At 42.5% G+C, this 16,769-nt stretch overlaps 1 protein-coding gene across 1 annotated transcript in view; it reads right to left on the bottom strand.

Moving 5' to 3' along the window:
• Positions 1-15,058, bottom strand: part of LOC139576368 (metal transporter CNNM4-like) — a 60,748-nt gene extending 45,690 nt beyond the window's left edge. Inside the window, exon 1 of the mRNA XM_071402413.1 lies at positions 13,657-15,058. Within this exon, the coding sequence (XP_071258514.1) occupies positions 13,657-15,058 (1,402 nt within the window). The remainder of the gene's footprint in view (positions 1-13,656) is intronic.
• Between the last annotated feature and the right edge of the window lie 1,711 nt (positions 15,059-16,769).

Here is a 16,769-nt window from a genome sequence, read left to right as displayed (position 1 = left end):
ACACACACACACACACACACACACACACACACACACACACACACACACACACACACACACACACACACAAACACATATATATATATATTGTCACACCCTGATCTGTTTCACCCCTCCAGGTGTCGCCCATCTTCCCCGTTATCCCAGTCTATTTATACCTGTGTTCTCTGTTTGTCTGTTGCCAGTTCGTTTAGTTTGTCAAGTCTACCAACGTTTTTCCCCTTGATCCTGTCTTTTTCTAGTTCCTGTTTTCTAGTTTTCCCGGTTGTGACCATTCTGCCTGCCCTGACCACGAGACTGCCTGCCGTCCTGTACCTGCCTGACTCTGACCTGATCATGAACCTCTGCCTGCCCTCGACCTGCCCTTTGCCTGTCCCGTGTTTCGAATAAATTATCTAAGAACTGTACCATCCGCCTCCCGTGTCTGCATCTGGGTTAAATCTTGAGTTATTGAGTCATAGAGTAGGTGTGTCCAAACTTTTAGACTGGTACAGACTTATTCTAAAATGGATTAAATTTAATCCTCAGCAATCTACACACAATACTCCATAATGACAAAGTGAAGACAGGGTATTAGACATTTTTACAAATGTATAAAAGAAAAACTGAAATACCTTATTTACACAAGTATTCAAACGCTTTGCTATTATACTCGAAATTGAGCTCAGGTACATCCTGTTTCCATGGATCATCCTTGAAATGATTCTACAACTTGATTAGAGTCCACCTGTGATAAATTCAATTGATTGGACATGATTTGGAAAGGCACACACCTGTCTATATGGTCCGACAGTTGATAGTGCATGTCAGAGCAAAAACAGGCCACGAGGTCAAAGGAATTGTCCGTAGAGTTCCGAGACAGGATTGTGTCGCGGCCCAGATCTAGGGAACGGTACCAAAACATTTTTGCAGCATTGAAGGTCCCCATGAACATATTGGCCTCCATCATTGTTAAATGGAAGAAGTTTGGATCAACCAAGACTCTTCCTAGACCTGGCCGCCCGGCCAAACTGAACAATCGAGGGAGAAGGGCTTTGGTCAAGGAGGTGACCAAGAACAACATAGTCACTCTGATAGAGCTCTAGAGTTCCTCTGTGGAGATGGGAGAACCTTCCAGAAGGACAACCATCTCTGCAGCACTTCACCAATCAGGCCTTTATGGTAGAGTGGCCAGACGGAAGCCACTCCTCAGTAAAAGGCACATGACAGCCCACTAGGAGTTTTCCAAAAGGCACCTAAAGACTCTCAGACCATGAGAAACAAGATTCTCTGGTCTGATGAAACCAAGATTTAACTCTTTGGCCTGAATGCCAAGCGTCATGTCTGGACTGAACCTAGCACTATCCCTACAGTGAATCATGGGGGTGGCAGCATCATGCTGTGGGGATGTTTTCAGCAGCAGGGACTGAAAGACTAGTCAGGATGGAGGCGAAGATGAACGGAGCAAAGTACAGAGAGATCCTTGATGAAAACCTGCTCCAGAGCACTCAGAACCTCAGACTGGGGCGAAGGTTCACCTTCCAACAGGACAACGACCCTAAGCACACAGCCAAGACAACGCAGGAGTGGCTTTGGGACAAGTCTCTGAATGTCCTTGATTGGCCCAGCCAGAGCCCAGACTTGAACCCGATCGACCATGTCTGGAGAGACCTTAATATAGCTATACAGCAACGTTCCCCTCTAACCTGACACAGCTTGAGAGGATCTGCAGAGAAGAATGGGAGAAACTCTCCAAATACAGGTGTGCCAAGCTTGTGGCATCATACCCAAGAAGAATTGAGGATGAAATCGCTGTCAAAGGTGCTTCATTATGTAAAAGTGATGTGGTGCTGTAAATGCTGCCAAATTTGCATACATTTCTAGAAACCTGTTTTCGTTTTGTCATTATGGGGTATTGTGTGTAGATTGCTGAGGATTTTATTTTATTTTATCCACTTTAAAAAAAGGCTGTGACAAATTGTGGAAACAGTCAAGGGGTCTGAATATTTTCCAAAGGCACTGTATATATAGAAACACACACACACATACATACTCTGGACTCTGACGTTGCTCGTCCTAATATTTCTATATTTCTTAATTCTATTCTCGTACTTTTAGATTTGTGTGTATTGCTGTGTATTGTTAGATATTACTGCACTGTTGGAGCTAGGAACATAAGCATTTCGCTACACCCGCAATAACATCTACGAAATATGTGTATGCGACCACTAAAAATGTATTTGATTTGAAAACAGTAGAGGAGAGACCCTGTGTTAATTCTCCTAAAGTGGCTGTTGATATGTGCAGTTACAAGAGACAGAGGAGCATTTAAGGACAAGCTCTTTTTTTCTTAATTTCTCCATTGAATTCTAAGTAGGCTATATACAACTTTTCTACTTGTCTAGCCACTTTAACCTGTTAGTGTCTTTTTTATGACTCTTTCTGCAATGAAAAGCAGAATAAAATATATACAGTGTACTATTAGTATGATCAAGAATTGGGACAGAATGACAGGCTTCTCTATTTCTCTATCAGCCTATTTAATTCCCAGAAATAAAAGTGTATACAATATGTACAGGGCATTCAGAAAGTATTCACACCCCTTGACTTTTTACACATGTGTTATGTTACAAGGTGGGATTAAAATTGATTTAAATTATACAATTTATATATTTTTTATGAAAAATAGAACACTAAAATATCTTTACTTCATCCACTTGAGTCGACATATATTAGAATCACCTTTGGCATCAATTACAGCTGTGAGTGATTTTGGGGTAAGTCTTTAAGAGCTTTGCATACCTGGATTGTACAATATTTGCCCATTATTCTTTAATACATTATTATTTTCAAGACGTTTTAAGTCAAAACTATAACTAGGCCACTCAGGAACATTCAATGTCGTATACAAGGCCTTGGCCTTGTGTTTCAGGTTATTGTCCTGCTGAAAGGTAAATTCATCTCCCAGTGTCTGTTGGAAAGTAGACTGAACCAGGTTTTCCTCTAGTATTTTACCTGTGCTTAGCTCTATTTAGTTTATTTTTATCCTAAAAAACCTCCCTAGTCCTTGCCGATGACAAGCATATCCATAACATGATGCTGCCACCACCATGCTTGAAAATATGAAGAGTGGTACTCAGTGATGTCTTGTTGGATTCAGCACAACACGTTAATTTCTTTGCCACATGTTTTGGAATATTACTTTAGTGCAAACAGAATGCATGTTTTGGAAAATGTGTATTCTACAGGCTTCTTTCTTATCACTCTGTTCTTTAGGTCAGTATAGTGGCGTTACTGCAATGTTGTTAATCCATCCTCAGTTTTCTCCTATCACAGCCGTTAAATTCTGTTACGGTTTTAGATCACCATTTGCCTCATGGTGAAATCCCTGAGCAGTTTCCTTCCTCTCCGGCAACTGAGTTAGGAAGGAAACCTGCATCTTTGTAGTGTATGGGTGTGTTGATATACCATCCAAAGCGTAATTGATAACTTTACCATGCTCAAAGGGATATTCCGTGTCTGCTGTTTTTATTTTCACCCATCTACCAAAAGGTGTCTTTCTTTATGAATCATTGGAAAATCTTCCTGGTCTTTGTGGTTGAATCTGTGCTTGAAATCAACTTCTCGACTGAGGGACCATACAGATAATTGCATGTGTGGAGTACAGAGATGCAGTAGTCATTCAAAAATCATGGGGTATTATTACTACTATTATTGCGCACAGGGTGAGTCCATGCAACTTATTATGTGACTTGATAAGCACATTTGACTAGAGACAATTCAGCTTTTCCTTTTTAATACATTTCTAAAACATTCAACAACAAAAAATCCACTTTGACATTATGGGGTATTGTGTCTAGATCAGTGACACAAAATGTCAATTTAATCTATTTTAAATTCAGGATGTAACACAACAAAATGTGGAAAAAGTCAAGGGGTGTGAATATTTTCTGAATAGCTTTTTAGTGAATTTCCATGAATAAAAAAACCCTGCAGAAGTCTCAACAGCCAATTATTGCAGGATATCCAATGATATGCAGTAACAACAACCACCAGTATTTCTGTTCTCAAACCATAGCAAAGAGGAACGACAGTCCTGCAGGCATGGTCAGTGAGTCAGTGCTGTGTGTGTGTGTGTGTGTGTGTGTGTGTGTGTGTGTGTGTGTGTGTGTGTGTGTGTGTGTGTGTGTGTGTGTGTGTGTGTGTGTGTGTGTGTGTGTGTGTGTGTGTGTGTGTGTGTGTGTGTGTGTGTGTGTGTGTGTGTGTGTGTGTGTGTGTGTGTGTGTGTGTGTGGTTGGTTGTGGTTGTGGTTGTAACAGACAACCTTACACAATTCACCCCTTCTCACCCAATATGAGCAAACGGTGTGGTTGAGGAAGTGGTCTAGGTTTAGGGTCAAGACTTCTGGGGTGTAGTCATTAGTCAAATTCCTTTGCAGAATGTTCGGTCTGTTGCAAAACGTTTTGCAACGGTTACCGTTTACCTTTTATGATAGAAACCAAACTGAAACAAAAGGGGAGGGACCTACCTGAATTTGTCCAATAGAAACTCTTGTTTTTGTTGCAAAACTTTTTCCGCTTGGAGTAAATGGATGCCTAATGCCTATGCTGGTGAAATCCCTGTGTGGTATTTCAAGACAAAGACTTTGCCGTTGTACCCAAAACAATAGATGTTCTGAGGCTGAGAGAGAGAATGAGGGATATTAAGATGGCCACTAAATCCTAATTTGTCACTTTCATGATGCCATAAGGAGTATTGGACACTTTGTTCCCCTGTCTATGCTTTTAGCAAAATCAGATCTTGAGGTAAAATTGATTTAACTGACAGTTCAATAGGCCTGGATAGATTTTGTGTGAAAGCTGCAATGAATTTGTACTTCAGGAAGGCTACGTTCATATCACATTTCTCAGGTTGTGTTTCTCCATCTCTGACCTAATTAAATCCTATGACCACAGTGCCTCAATGTATTGGTAAAGTGTTGGTAAATTCTTAGGCTTGACCTGTTCTGTGTGTGTATGTGTGTGTGTGCACGAGATATTCAAAGACTCCCTCAGTGACTCGGCAGCAGAACACTTGGGGGTCAGTCTTGTTAAAATAGAACACATCACACTGGCCTCACACATGCTTCACACCGACCAATGAAAACCTCAGCAGCAGCCAGTAGCTACAGTGAGGAGCGAGGAGAGGAAGCAACACCTAGGCCTAAGTCCTCTTTCCAGCTGTTTGATCGAGGGAAAGAGAGTGAGAGCGATAGAGAGAGAAACAGAAAGGGAAACACCCTGGCCTGGCGTTGTCTAACACACAAAGGAGGAGTAGACAGAGAATCACTCATGTCTGACTGTCTCGTGACGGGTCTTGTCAGCACGAGGATTAGGCAACATCTGACAGTAGTCATAAAGGTGTGTGTGTGTGTGTGTTTATGTGTGTGTACGTATGTGTGGTGTGTGTGTATCACTTGTTCACCTGAAGTAGTATGAAGTTGCTTAGATACTGATCTAAGGTCATACTCCTGTTCCTAGATATATGTGCCAAAGGTCAATTTACAGTCTTCCACCCTAGAGCGGTGTGTCCCAAGCTCAGCCCTATGTGTCGGAGGGAGTGCCTTGTACAGGTGGAGAATGTTGCTGGGTACAAGGTTCAGATGGCGATGATTGACTATGAAGAAATATGAAACAATGAGCCAACTGTTTAAGATAAGAGATGAGGAAGAGAGAGGGAAGGGAAGAGAATGAGAGAGAGAGAGGAGAAAGACAGAAGGAGAGAGATAGAGTGAGGGGTAAGATAAAAGAGAGAATGGAAGGAAGAGAAAGAGTGAAAAGGAAGGAAATAAAGAGAGAGGCTCTGAGAAAGCAGATGAGAGTCACACCCACGGAACAACTTCCTTAAACCATAGGCTTAACAGTCAACAGATTTCTTCACAACAACCTCCACAGCTTTCCAACGATGTGACATCACCAGGCGATCAATTAGTTAATAGACCAATAAGAAAGAGCATAAATGATAAACATGCTGTTTTCCATGCCATTACAACAGAGCAGGACAGGAAGTTAGCCTATAACCTGGATATTGACCACTGACCAGACTTTTTCAGTGATTCATGTAGGCCTACACTCTTTAGAAAAAAGGGTTCTGGATAGCACCTTTTTTTCTACCAAATAGTTTTCAGTTTTCCACTCCCCACTCAGACCACTCCTAGACAGTCCTAACAAAATGATTGCTTAAAACTTCTTAAGGCTAGGGGGCAGTATTTTCGTTTTTGGCTAAAACACGTACCCATTTGAAACTGCCTATTTCTCAGCCCCCAAAACTAGAATATGCATATAATTGTCAGATTAGGATAGAAAACACTCTGAAGTTTCCAGAACTGTCAACATTTTGTCTGTGAGTTAAACAGAACTGATATTGCAGGCTAAAACCTGAGGAAAATCCAATCAGGAAGTGCCCCTGTTTTTGAAACCTTTCTGTTCCTATGCATCCCTATTGCCCATTTAAAGGGATATCAACCAGACTCCTTTTTCTATGGCTTCCCTAAGGTGTCAACAGCCTTTAGACATAGTTTCAGGCTTTTATTTTGAAGAATGAGCGTGAACGACCACATTGCGTAAGTGGATAGGTGGGGGCTCTCAGAGTGAGTTGTGCGCAAAAGGGAAAGGCAGCCATTGTTACTCCCGGTCCTAGTGAAAAGCCAACTGTCCCGGTTGATATATTATCGAATAGATATTTGAAAAACACCCTGAGGATGGATTATAAAAAACATTTGACATGTTTCTGTGGACATTATGGGTATAATTTGGAATTTTTGTCTGCGTTGTCGTGACCGCTCTTTCCGGTGGATTCCTGTGCATAACGCACCAAACTAACGGAGGTATTTGGATATAAAAAATATCTTTATGGAACAAAAGGAACATTTGTTGTCTAACTGGGAGTCTCGTGAGTAAAAACATCCGAAGATCATCAAAGGTAAACGATTAATTTGATTGCTTTTCTGATTTTCGTGACCAAGTTACCTGATGCTAAGTGTACTTATTGTTTTGTCGAGCGATCGATAAACTTACACAAACGCTTGTATTGCTTTCACTGTAAAGCATAATTTCAAAATCTGAGACGACAGGTGGATTAACAAAAGGCTAAGCTGTGTTTTGCAATATTGCACTTGTGATTTCATGAATATGAATATTTTCTAGTAATATTATTTACCTGTGGCGCTATGCTACGCTATGCTATTCAGCGTTGCTGATGACAATTATCCCGGATCCGGGATGGGTGGTTCAGAAAGGTTAAGAAAAGCTATTTGCTAAGAAGTTATTTTTGTTTCTTTTTGACTATTTTAATTGGAAACAATCACAGTAAGGTACTTGTTACCCTGAAATGATTTGATATTGAGATAAAAAAAACAGCTGCATTGGACCTTTAAACAGAAGGATTTTAACAGGCATTTTGTATTATGCTAATTAGATGTTTGCACAGGCATGGGCATCGACTCAAGGACCAGACATAATGTCTAAAGGGTAAGGCTAAATTTCATAGACAATGAAAAACATTGGGCTGAGTTATCATGAAGCAATTTCATTGAACTGTCATGCATGCACGCATATACACAGTCCTTAACAACTGCCCAAGCACAGGGTAGGGTGGGCATATATCTGCCAGCACAGATAGACAAGGTCCAGGAACACAATGACAATCTATAGACAGTTGACAACTGGCGTGGAGACACAGCAGCTGTGGGAAGAGACTAGGGATATATTTAATGATGTAATGAAGCTACAGGTAGCCTAGTGGTTAAGAATGTTTGGCCAGTAACTGAAAGATCACTGGTTCTAATCCCTGAACTGACTAGGTGAAAGATCTGTTGATGTGCCATTGAGCAAGGCACTTAACCTTATTTACTCTTGTAAAATGTTCTGGATAAGAGTGTCTGCTAAATGACTAAAATGTAAATGTATATTAATCAGTGACTGATACATTGAGGAATAATAGAGACTTTAGCCATATATGTATTATTATTTTTTACTTTATTTAACTAGGCAAGTCAGTTAAGAACAAATTCTTATTTACAATGACAGTCTACGCTGGCTAAACCCGGACGACACTGCGCGCCGCGCTATAGGACTCCCAATCACAATCATGTGATGCAGCCTGGATAAATAAAAGGTTTGTGTTATTATCCCTCTATGACGAGGAAATGATGATGCATACACACCATGGAGTATCCTTTAGGATGAGGAATACACACACTTCATGAGAAATCGGTGAGTAATGTTGTACTGCATTACAGAGCACAAATTATAAACATGTTGTTTTTTCATGCCATTACAACAGGAAGCTAGTCTATAACCTGGACATTGACCACTGACCAGACTTTTTCAGTGATTCATGTAGGCCTACACTCTTAGAAAAAATAGTTCTAGATAGCATCTTTTTTTTCTAAGTAAGTATTTTACCCAGGACTATCTACTGTACATCATGGGTTCCCAAACTTTTTTGGTCCGCGACCCCATTTTGAAATCCATCCATTTTTTTGCGACGCTGTAACGGCAGTCTATTTCTTCCTCCTCCTCGGACGAGGAGAGGCGAGAAGGATCGGAGGACCAATGTGCAGAGTGGTAAGTTTCCATGATTTTAATAACACGAAAACAAGACACGATACAAAATAACAAACGAACTAACCGTAACAGTCCCGTGTGGCACAAACACTGACACAGGAAACAAACACCCACCAACCAAACGTGAAACCCAGGCTGCCTAAGTATGATTCTCAATCAGGGACAACGATTGACAGCTGCCTCTGATTGAGAATCATACCAGGCCGAACACAAAACCCCAACATAGAAAAACACACATAGACAACCCACCCCAACTCACGCCCTGACCATACTAAATAAATACAAAACAAGGGAAATAAGGTCAGGAACGTGACAGACGCCACCATGTAAAAACCGGATGTAATCAACGGCCAATGTAGACTTTTTTAATTGGGGTTATGACAAGTGACTGAAATGCATCAGGAAGGTATTGGGAAGTTCAGAAGATCATCAGGCAATAATTTTGTAAGAACTTCATCACTAAACAGGTTTCCATCCAACCCTTTAATGCGAGTAAAGTGGAGGTCGGATAAAAAATGTCATGACAGTTCTGATGGAAACAGAAAATGTTTCCGGTAAACTTTCCAAATGTCTACAAAACAAAATACACTAGACCAGGTGGGATTATTTTGTGTCAGTAAAATGAAATATGCCAGAAATGTCCGTGGAAACGCTTATATACGCACAATAACCATCATATCGAAGTAAACTTGGAGTCACGCGATGACATGCTGTGTGGTCTTCCCACTAAAACTCCTTGGTGCAGTTTTTTAGGCTACAGATGATATAAGTTATGATGAACTTCACAGGATGGTGAAATTGCAAGGTGATGAGATGAGGCTCCTTTCCTCTCCTCTCCTTTCGAGTCTTATTTTTGTGATATGATCATCGACGCTTGGCTGCTGTTTGACAAATAAAAATTATTTTGTATTTTTGTCCATAATAATCTCTTCATGTATGCTATACTTGAGCTCTAGCCAACAACGTATATGTTGTTGGCGCACATGCCAATACCAGAGTGGGCACATGCAACATAACGCAACATTTTTGGTGAGAAACCCATCAGTAAAATGCAATGGAAACCCATTTACCTTAAAATGTTTATTCGGTACATGGGAATTTAACTGCAAAAGGTATTTTATATACAGTATGTCATCATGCACAGCCTTTTATCTCCATCAATTTGATGGAAACATCTCTGGTGGGAAAATGCTCATATTGTTTTTATGCAGATTTTAGAATATTCGCATGAAAATTGGATGGAAATATTCGCATGGCAATTGGATGGAAACCTAGCTATTGATGATGAGTGCCTGGTCCACTCTGTTCTAATGAGACTTGTGGGCATTGTAACTGGAAAGAGTCGTGTCTTTCAGTGATGGGGTCATAATATTTTATAGCTTAAACCTTTCAAAAAATAGAGCAACATTTGTAGGAAGAAAACAGAAACAGCTGTGTTTATTACAACTGCGTCTAGTGGCTACCGGAAGTTACTGACATAACCTGTCACACCCTGATCTGTTTCACCTGTCTTTGTGCTTGTCTCCACCCCCCTCCAGGTGTCTCGGTGTCGGCCAATTGTCGAACCACATCGCATTTTGCAGCGTACAGTAGGTTATACCTCTAGTTTACAAGTCCATTCGCACATTGTTCATGCCTATGACGTGGTAATGATCAATAATGGTGCAATAGCCTACAGTTTTCTTTCTATTTTGTTTGAATTATTACACCGCCTTACTTTCATCCCTGATTATGTTGTGTATTGTTGATTAAATCAATATTTTTAAACTAAAGAGTAGTGTCTGCGAGGGTGAGTGTGTCTAAAGTCGAGGGATCATGCAGTGAAAGAATGGCTCCGAAGGAGATGGCTGTCATTTTACGATCCCGTAACCAATTGTGCTACTGTGTATGTTTTTTTGCATTATTTGTAACTTATTTTGAGTATAATGTTTCTGCCACTGTGTCTTATGCCCGTCACTGGCTTCATCAATAAGTGCATTGATGATGTCGTCCCCACAGTGACCGCACGTACATACCCCAACCAGACGCAAAGGATTAGAGGCAACATCCGTACTGAGCTAAAGGGTAGAGCTGCCGCTTTCAAGGAGTGGGACTCTAACCCGGAAGCTTATAAGAAATCCTGCTATGCCCTCCGACAAACCATCCAACAGGCAAAGCGTCAATACAGGACTAAGATTGAATCGTACTACACCGGCTCCGATTCTTGTCGAATGTGGCAGGGCTTGCAAACTATTACAGACTACAAAGGGAAGCAAAGCTGAAAGCTGCCCAGTGACACGAGCCTACCAGATGAGCTAAATTACTTCTATGCTTGCTTCGAGGGCAAGTAACACTGAAGCATACATGAGAGCATCAGCTATGTGATCACTCTCTCCATAGCCGATGTGAGTAAGACCTTTAAACAGGTCGACATTCACAAGGCCGCAGGGCCAGACGGATTACCAGGACGTGCACTCCGAGCATGCGCTGACCAACTGGCAAGAGTCTTCACTGACATTTTCAACCTGTCCCTGACTGAGTCTGTAATACCAACATGTTTCAAGCAGACCACCATTGTCCCTGTGCCTTAGAACACGAAGGTAACCTGCCTAAATGACTACCGACCCGTAGCACTGTAGCCATGAGGTGATTTGAAAGGCTGATCATGGCTCACATCAACACCATTATCCCAGAAACCCTAGACCCACTCCAATCTGCATACCGCCCTAAAAGATCCACTGATGATGCAATATCTATTGCACTCAACACTGCCCTTTCCCACCTGGACAAAAGGAACACCTATGTGAGAATGATATTCATTGACTACAGCTCAGCGTTCAACACCTGTCACGCCCTGACCATAGAGAGCCTTGTTATTCTCTATTTTGGTTAGGTATGGTTCCCAATCAAAGGCAGCTGTTTGTTGTTGTCTCTGATTGGGGATCATATTTAGGCAGCCATTTCCCCACTGGTTTTTGTGGGATCTTGTTTCTGTGTAGTTGCCTGTGAGCACTGCTTGAGCTTCACATATCGTTTGTTCTTCTTTGTTGTTTTTGTGAGTTTCATTTGATTAAACATGTGGAACTCTACGTACGCTGTGCCTTGGTCCGTTATTTCATTAGACGATCGTGACAACACCATAGTGTCCTCAAAGTTCATTATTAAGCTAAGGACCCTGGGACGAAACACCTCCCTCTGCAACTGGATCCTGGACTTCCTGACCGGCCGCCCCCAGGTGGTAAGGGTAGGTAACAACACATCCGCCACGCTGATCCTCAACACGGGGGCCCCTCAGGGGTACGTGTACTCCATGTTCACTCATGACTGCATGGCCATGCATGACTCCAACACCATCATTAAGTTTGCCGATGACACAACAGTCGTAGGTCTGATCACCATCAATGATGAGACAGCCTTTAGGGAGGAGGTCAGAGACCTGGCCGTGTGGTGCCAGGACAACAACCTCTCCCTCAACGTGATCAAGACAAAGGAGATGATTGTGAACTACAGGAAAAAGAGGACCGAGCACGCCCCCATTCTCATTGACGGGGCTGCAGTGGAGCAGGTTGAGAGCTTCAAGTTCCTTGGTGTCCACATCATCAACAAACTATCATTGTCCAAACACACTAAGACAGTCATGAAGAGTGCACGGCAAAGCCTATTCCCCCTCAGGAGACTGAAAAGATTTGGCATGGGTCCTCAGATCCTCAAAAGGTTATACAGCTGCACCATCGAGAGCATCCTGACTGGTTGCATCACTGCCTGGTATGGCAACTGCTCGGCCTCCAACCGCAAGGCACAACAGAGGGTAGTGCATATAGCCCAGTACATCACTGGGGCCAAGCTTCCTGCCATCCAGGACCTCCTTACCAGGCGGTGTCAGAGGAAGGCCCTAAAAATTGTCAAAGTCTCCAGCAACCCTCGACTGTTCTCTCTGCTACTGCATGGCAAGCGCTACCGGAGCGCCAAGTCTATGTCCAAAAGGCTTCTTAACAGCTTCTACCCCCAGCCATAAGACCCCTGAACAGCTTATCAAAAGGCTACCCAGACCCCTCTTTTAAGCTGCTGCTACTCTCTGTTTATTATCTATGCATAGTCACTTTAACTCTACCTACATGTACATATTACCTCAGTTACCTTTACTAACCAGTGCCCCCGCACATTGACTCTGTACCGGTACCCCCTGTATATAGCCTAGCTGTTGTTATTTTACTGCTGCTGTTTAATTATTTGTTACTTTTATTTTCAATTTTTTACTTAAACGTTTTTTTCTTAAAAACTTTTAAAGCATTGTTGGTTAAGGGCTTGTAAGTAAGCATTTCACTGTAAGATTACCTGTTGTATTCGACGCATGTGACAAATAACATTTGATTTGATTTGAATCTGCCAGCCCTTGTTGTTCAAGGTTGAACTATGTTGTTCAAGGTTGAGTGATATGATGAGAGTAGAATGAGCATTACAAGGCTGCTGGGGTTCTAATTCTAAATGAATGGAAACATTAACATAGATAAGGTATATGATACGTTTAGACAGTGTGAGAGATCGGATGGGGTAAACCAGGAACATAGCAGGAAGCATACTCCAGACAAGAGATACTGAAAACATAAAACAAGCCCACAGAAAGAATCAATAACTACAGCTGCTCTCCAACAACCACTTAAACGTGGCTGAAACTGAGTGAGAGAAAACATGTTTGTATTTGTGCACAAGTGTCTCTGTCTTTTGTCAAGTGATCATTTGTCAGATGATCATTTGTCAGGTGAGGGCGAGGTGTGCCACAGTGACATGTCTCTCTCTCTCTTGCTCTCTCTCTCTCTCACACACACACACAGAGGAGTTGAATCCTATCACCTCACCTCACACACACACTTCCATGGTAAGAGCCCCCATCAGCATGTTGTAAATAACTTGTTTACTGACAAGGTAAACAAACAAATCAATGTGAACAAAACCACCTTCATCACATCACCCTCACTACTTTCCCTCCCTGTGACCCTGACTGTGTCCCAAATGAGCCCTATGGGCCCTGGTCAAAAGTAGTGCATAGGGAATAGGGTGCCATTTGGGATTCAGACCCCGTATCCAAACAAACCTTTCTTGAACTCCTCCAACATGGAATCCAGCTTGGTGTCATGGAACACGAAGTGGACCGTGTGGTTGTAGAACTTGGTGATAGTCTTCAGCGTCGTACAGTCATCCGGGTCAACGAAAGCCAGGTCCTTGACAAACATGATATCCACAATGTTTGACCGCTCGTGCTCGAACACCGGTATGCGCGTGTACCCGCTCTCCATGATCTCTGACATGGTGTTGAAGTCTAGCACAGCGTCGCTGTGAATCATGAAGGAGTTAATGATCGGTGTCATGACATCTTGAACGGTTTTGGTCCTGAGCTCGAGCGCACCTTGGATCATGTTTAGCTCCTCTTTGACCAGGTCATTGTATGGTTCCGTCACTCTCAACATCTCCACTAGCTTCTCCCGGTTGTACACAGTACCAATCTCCTGGCCCAGGACACAGTCCAGGAGTTTACTGATGGGCCATGACAGGGGGAAGGTGACCAACATGAAGAACTTGGTCACCATGATAGTGTTGGCTCCTACAGCCAAACCGTGGCGAGAGCACAGAGCCTGGGGCACAATCTCCCCGAATATGACAATACTTATAGTGGAGGCGACCACAGCACCCAGGCCTGACCCTATCAAGTCATCCAGAAGGATAGTGAGCGTTGTGTTGACAAGCACATTACCCAGAAGCAACGAGCATAGCAGATAGTTCCCTTTCCTCCGAATGGGATCGATCTTGCTGGCGTACCTCTTCTCCTTCTCGGTACCGCAGCTCTGCACTATCCGGAGCTCCATAGGATCCAGGGCCATGAGTCCCAGGTTAAGCCCGCTGAACATACCTGACAGTACCAGCAGGCAGCAGATGAGGATGCACTGGAACCACATAGGAAGCATGGACTTCTTCTCCTCCACCACCCGCAGCCTCCCGTCATCCTCACCCAACAGGTACCACTTGCCATCCTGGCTTTCCTGGACGCACAGCCCATACTCCTTCTGGGGCTCGCTCTTCCGGAGAGGCTTGATTTTCAAACTCAGAACCCCCCAGGTTCGGAGGTGGCTCACGTTCATGCCACCCCTGATAACGATATCTTTGCTATAGTCTGCACAAGTCCTGTTAAAAGGAGCATTGTTGCTGGTAACATCACCTTCCTCATGTTCATGGTCGGTGAATCTGATCTGTGATGAGGTGTCAGGAAGAATCTGTAGCCCGTAGAACCTCAGGAAGATGTTGCTCTCTTCTGTTACCTGAATCACCCCGTCATTGGTGGTCGTGGCCGGCTTGTCACTCCTCTCGAGCCGCATGCCGAAGATCCGGGTGGGACTACCAGTCTCCGGGACCCTCGTCTCGGCTCCTGTGCCTGCCGTCCACCATAGGCAAACTATTAAAGTTAGTGTATATCCCTGCCAGACACTCCAGTCTGTCGCCATGTTTATTTCCCTTTGTGCTAACTGGGAGCTGACATCACCTACTCATTCTGCACAGCCCGCCCATCATTAACATAATGCTACTGTGCATCCACATCAGAGACATCACATAATGAATATGAGCGAGCCCCTCTGCTCTTGTTTTTTTTAGCGACAATCAGCAGTTGAAACAATAACAAAGAGTTTTCCCCGCCCCTGTTTCAGTAAAAAGCTGAGGGATGGGGCTGTAGAAGCATACCCACTTTCAAATTCATAGACAGAGATATGGATGCAAGGACTGACCATCCATGATATCAAAATTATAGCTTAAACCATGTTTTGAGGCTATATAGTTTGTTAGTTTACATTTACTTTGTTTGCAAACATTTGAGTAAAACAAGCTTATATTTGGGGTTCTGATGGGGTACAACAGTTGAACTAAGCTCATAAGGCATTAATAAGTTATATTCTTCAAGAGTCATTGGGTACATATCATTAATTTATAAGTCTAAAAATTAATGCAGCACTGGACACGCACTGGTTGAATCAATGTTGTTTCCACATCATTTCAATGAAATTACCAATGTGGAAATTTAACCAACGTGGAATAGACGTCTGTGCCCAGAGGGGCAGACAGCCCCTTCATGGTGGGATGCAATAATTTTTTTATATTTTTAAATGGACTACAGCGTATCAAAAACATTTTTGGCATGGTTTGTTTGTTGTTTTATTATCACACACTGTATACTTTTAGTCTGCACATGCTCCTATACAGCCCACGGCACCCCCACCTGGTTGGTAAACAGTACACCATTACAAAAGACCCCCCTCTGATTGGACAGCGATGAGAGAATTTCAGTATTGTGGTATAAAATGTATTTCAAACTGAGTGCGCCCTAACCTGCAATATATTTTCAAACATTTGAAAATAGGCTTGTTTTTACTGACATGTGGGGGCTCATATTGATAGGACAGCTAGTACCTGTACTACATTGTCAATGCAGATACCCATCTTGTTATGAGGGACTGGCAGCAGGGCATTGTATGTCCTAGTATATGCCTGGTGCTTCTGGTATCTGCCACTGTTACCTAGATCATGACCTGCTTTGGTGGCCAACACAACACAAATGGGATTTCTTGAAAATTAGCTTTCATGGAGTCTTCAGCCAGCTGCCATAATGCAAGAGTCAGGACAAAATAGATGCTAGAAGAGATCCTGGTCCCTGTATGCGTTAGAGGAAAATAATTAGAGTGGGTTCTACTCAATTTTAACCTTTTACAACTCCCCTATTTCCATCCTGTGTGTGAAGTATTGTGGCTCATGTCTCAGTGTTAGTTCGCCCCCTTGTGTACAAACCACAGAAAGACACCACAGGTTCTCTTGGTTAGAGTTGTGGTCTATTCCTATATTGTCAGTTAAATGTAATTTCTCCATAGGAGTGTTATTTTATTCTGAAGGGACTAGTTTCTTTTATTTTGAACATTCACACCATTACCAAATGAAAAAATACAGACAGTGTAAGCCTAGAGTTGTTACAGCAGATAAATATGTGGAGGTGATGACCATACTATATGTATGTATGTTCACTGTAATGGAAAACAAACAGTTTTTTTTAAACTTTCCGTGACCAAACATTTGCTCAATTAATTTATAGTCTGTAAATATTAGGATATCTTACCACCTGTAAGGGATGAATTCTGTCTTGACAAACCACCCACCGGTCATAGACTTTCA

Source organism: Salvelinus alpinus, chromosome 5, assembly GCF_045679555.1.
Source record: "Salvelinus alpinus chromosome 5, SLU_Salpinus.1, whole genome shotgun sequence".
Taxonomy (NCBI): domain Eukaryota; kingdom Metazoa; phylum Chordata; class Actinopteri; order Salmoniformes; family Salmonidae; genus Salvelinus; species Salvelinus alpinus.
This window is presented reverse-complemented; position numbering and strand designations above follow the sequence as displayed.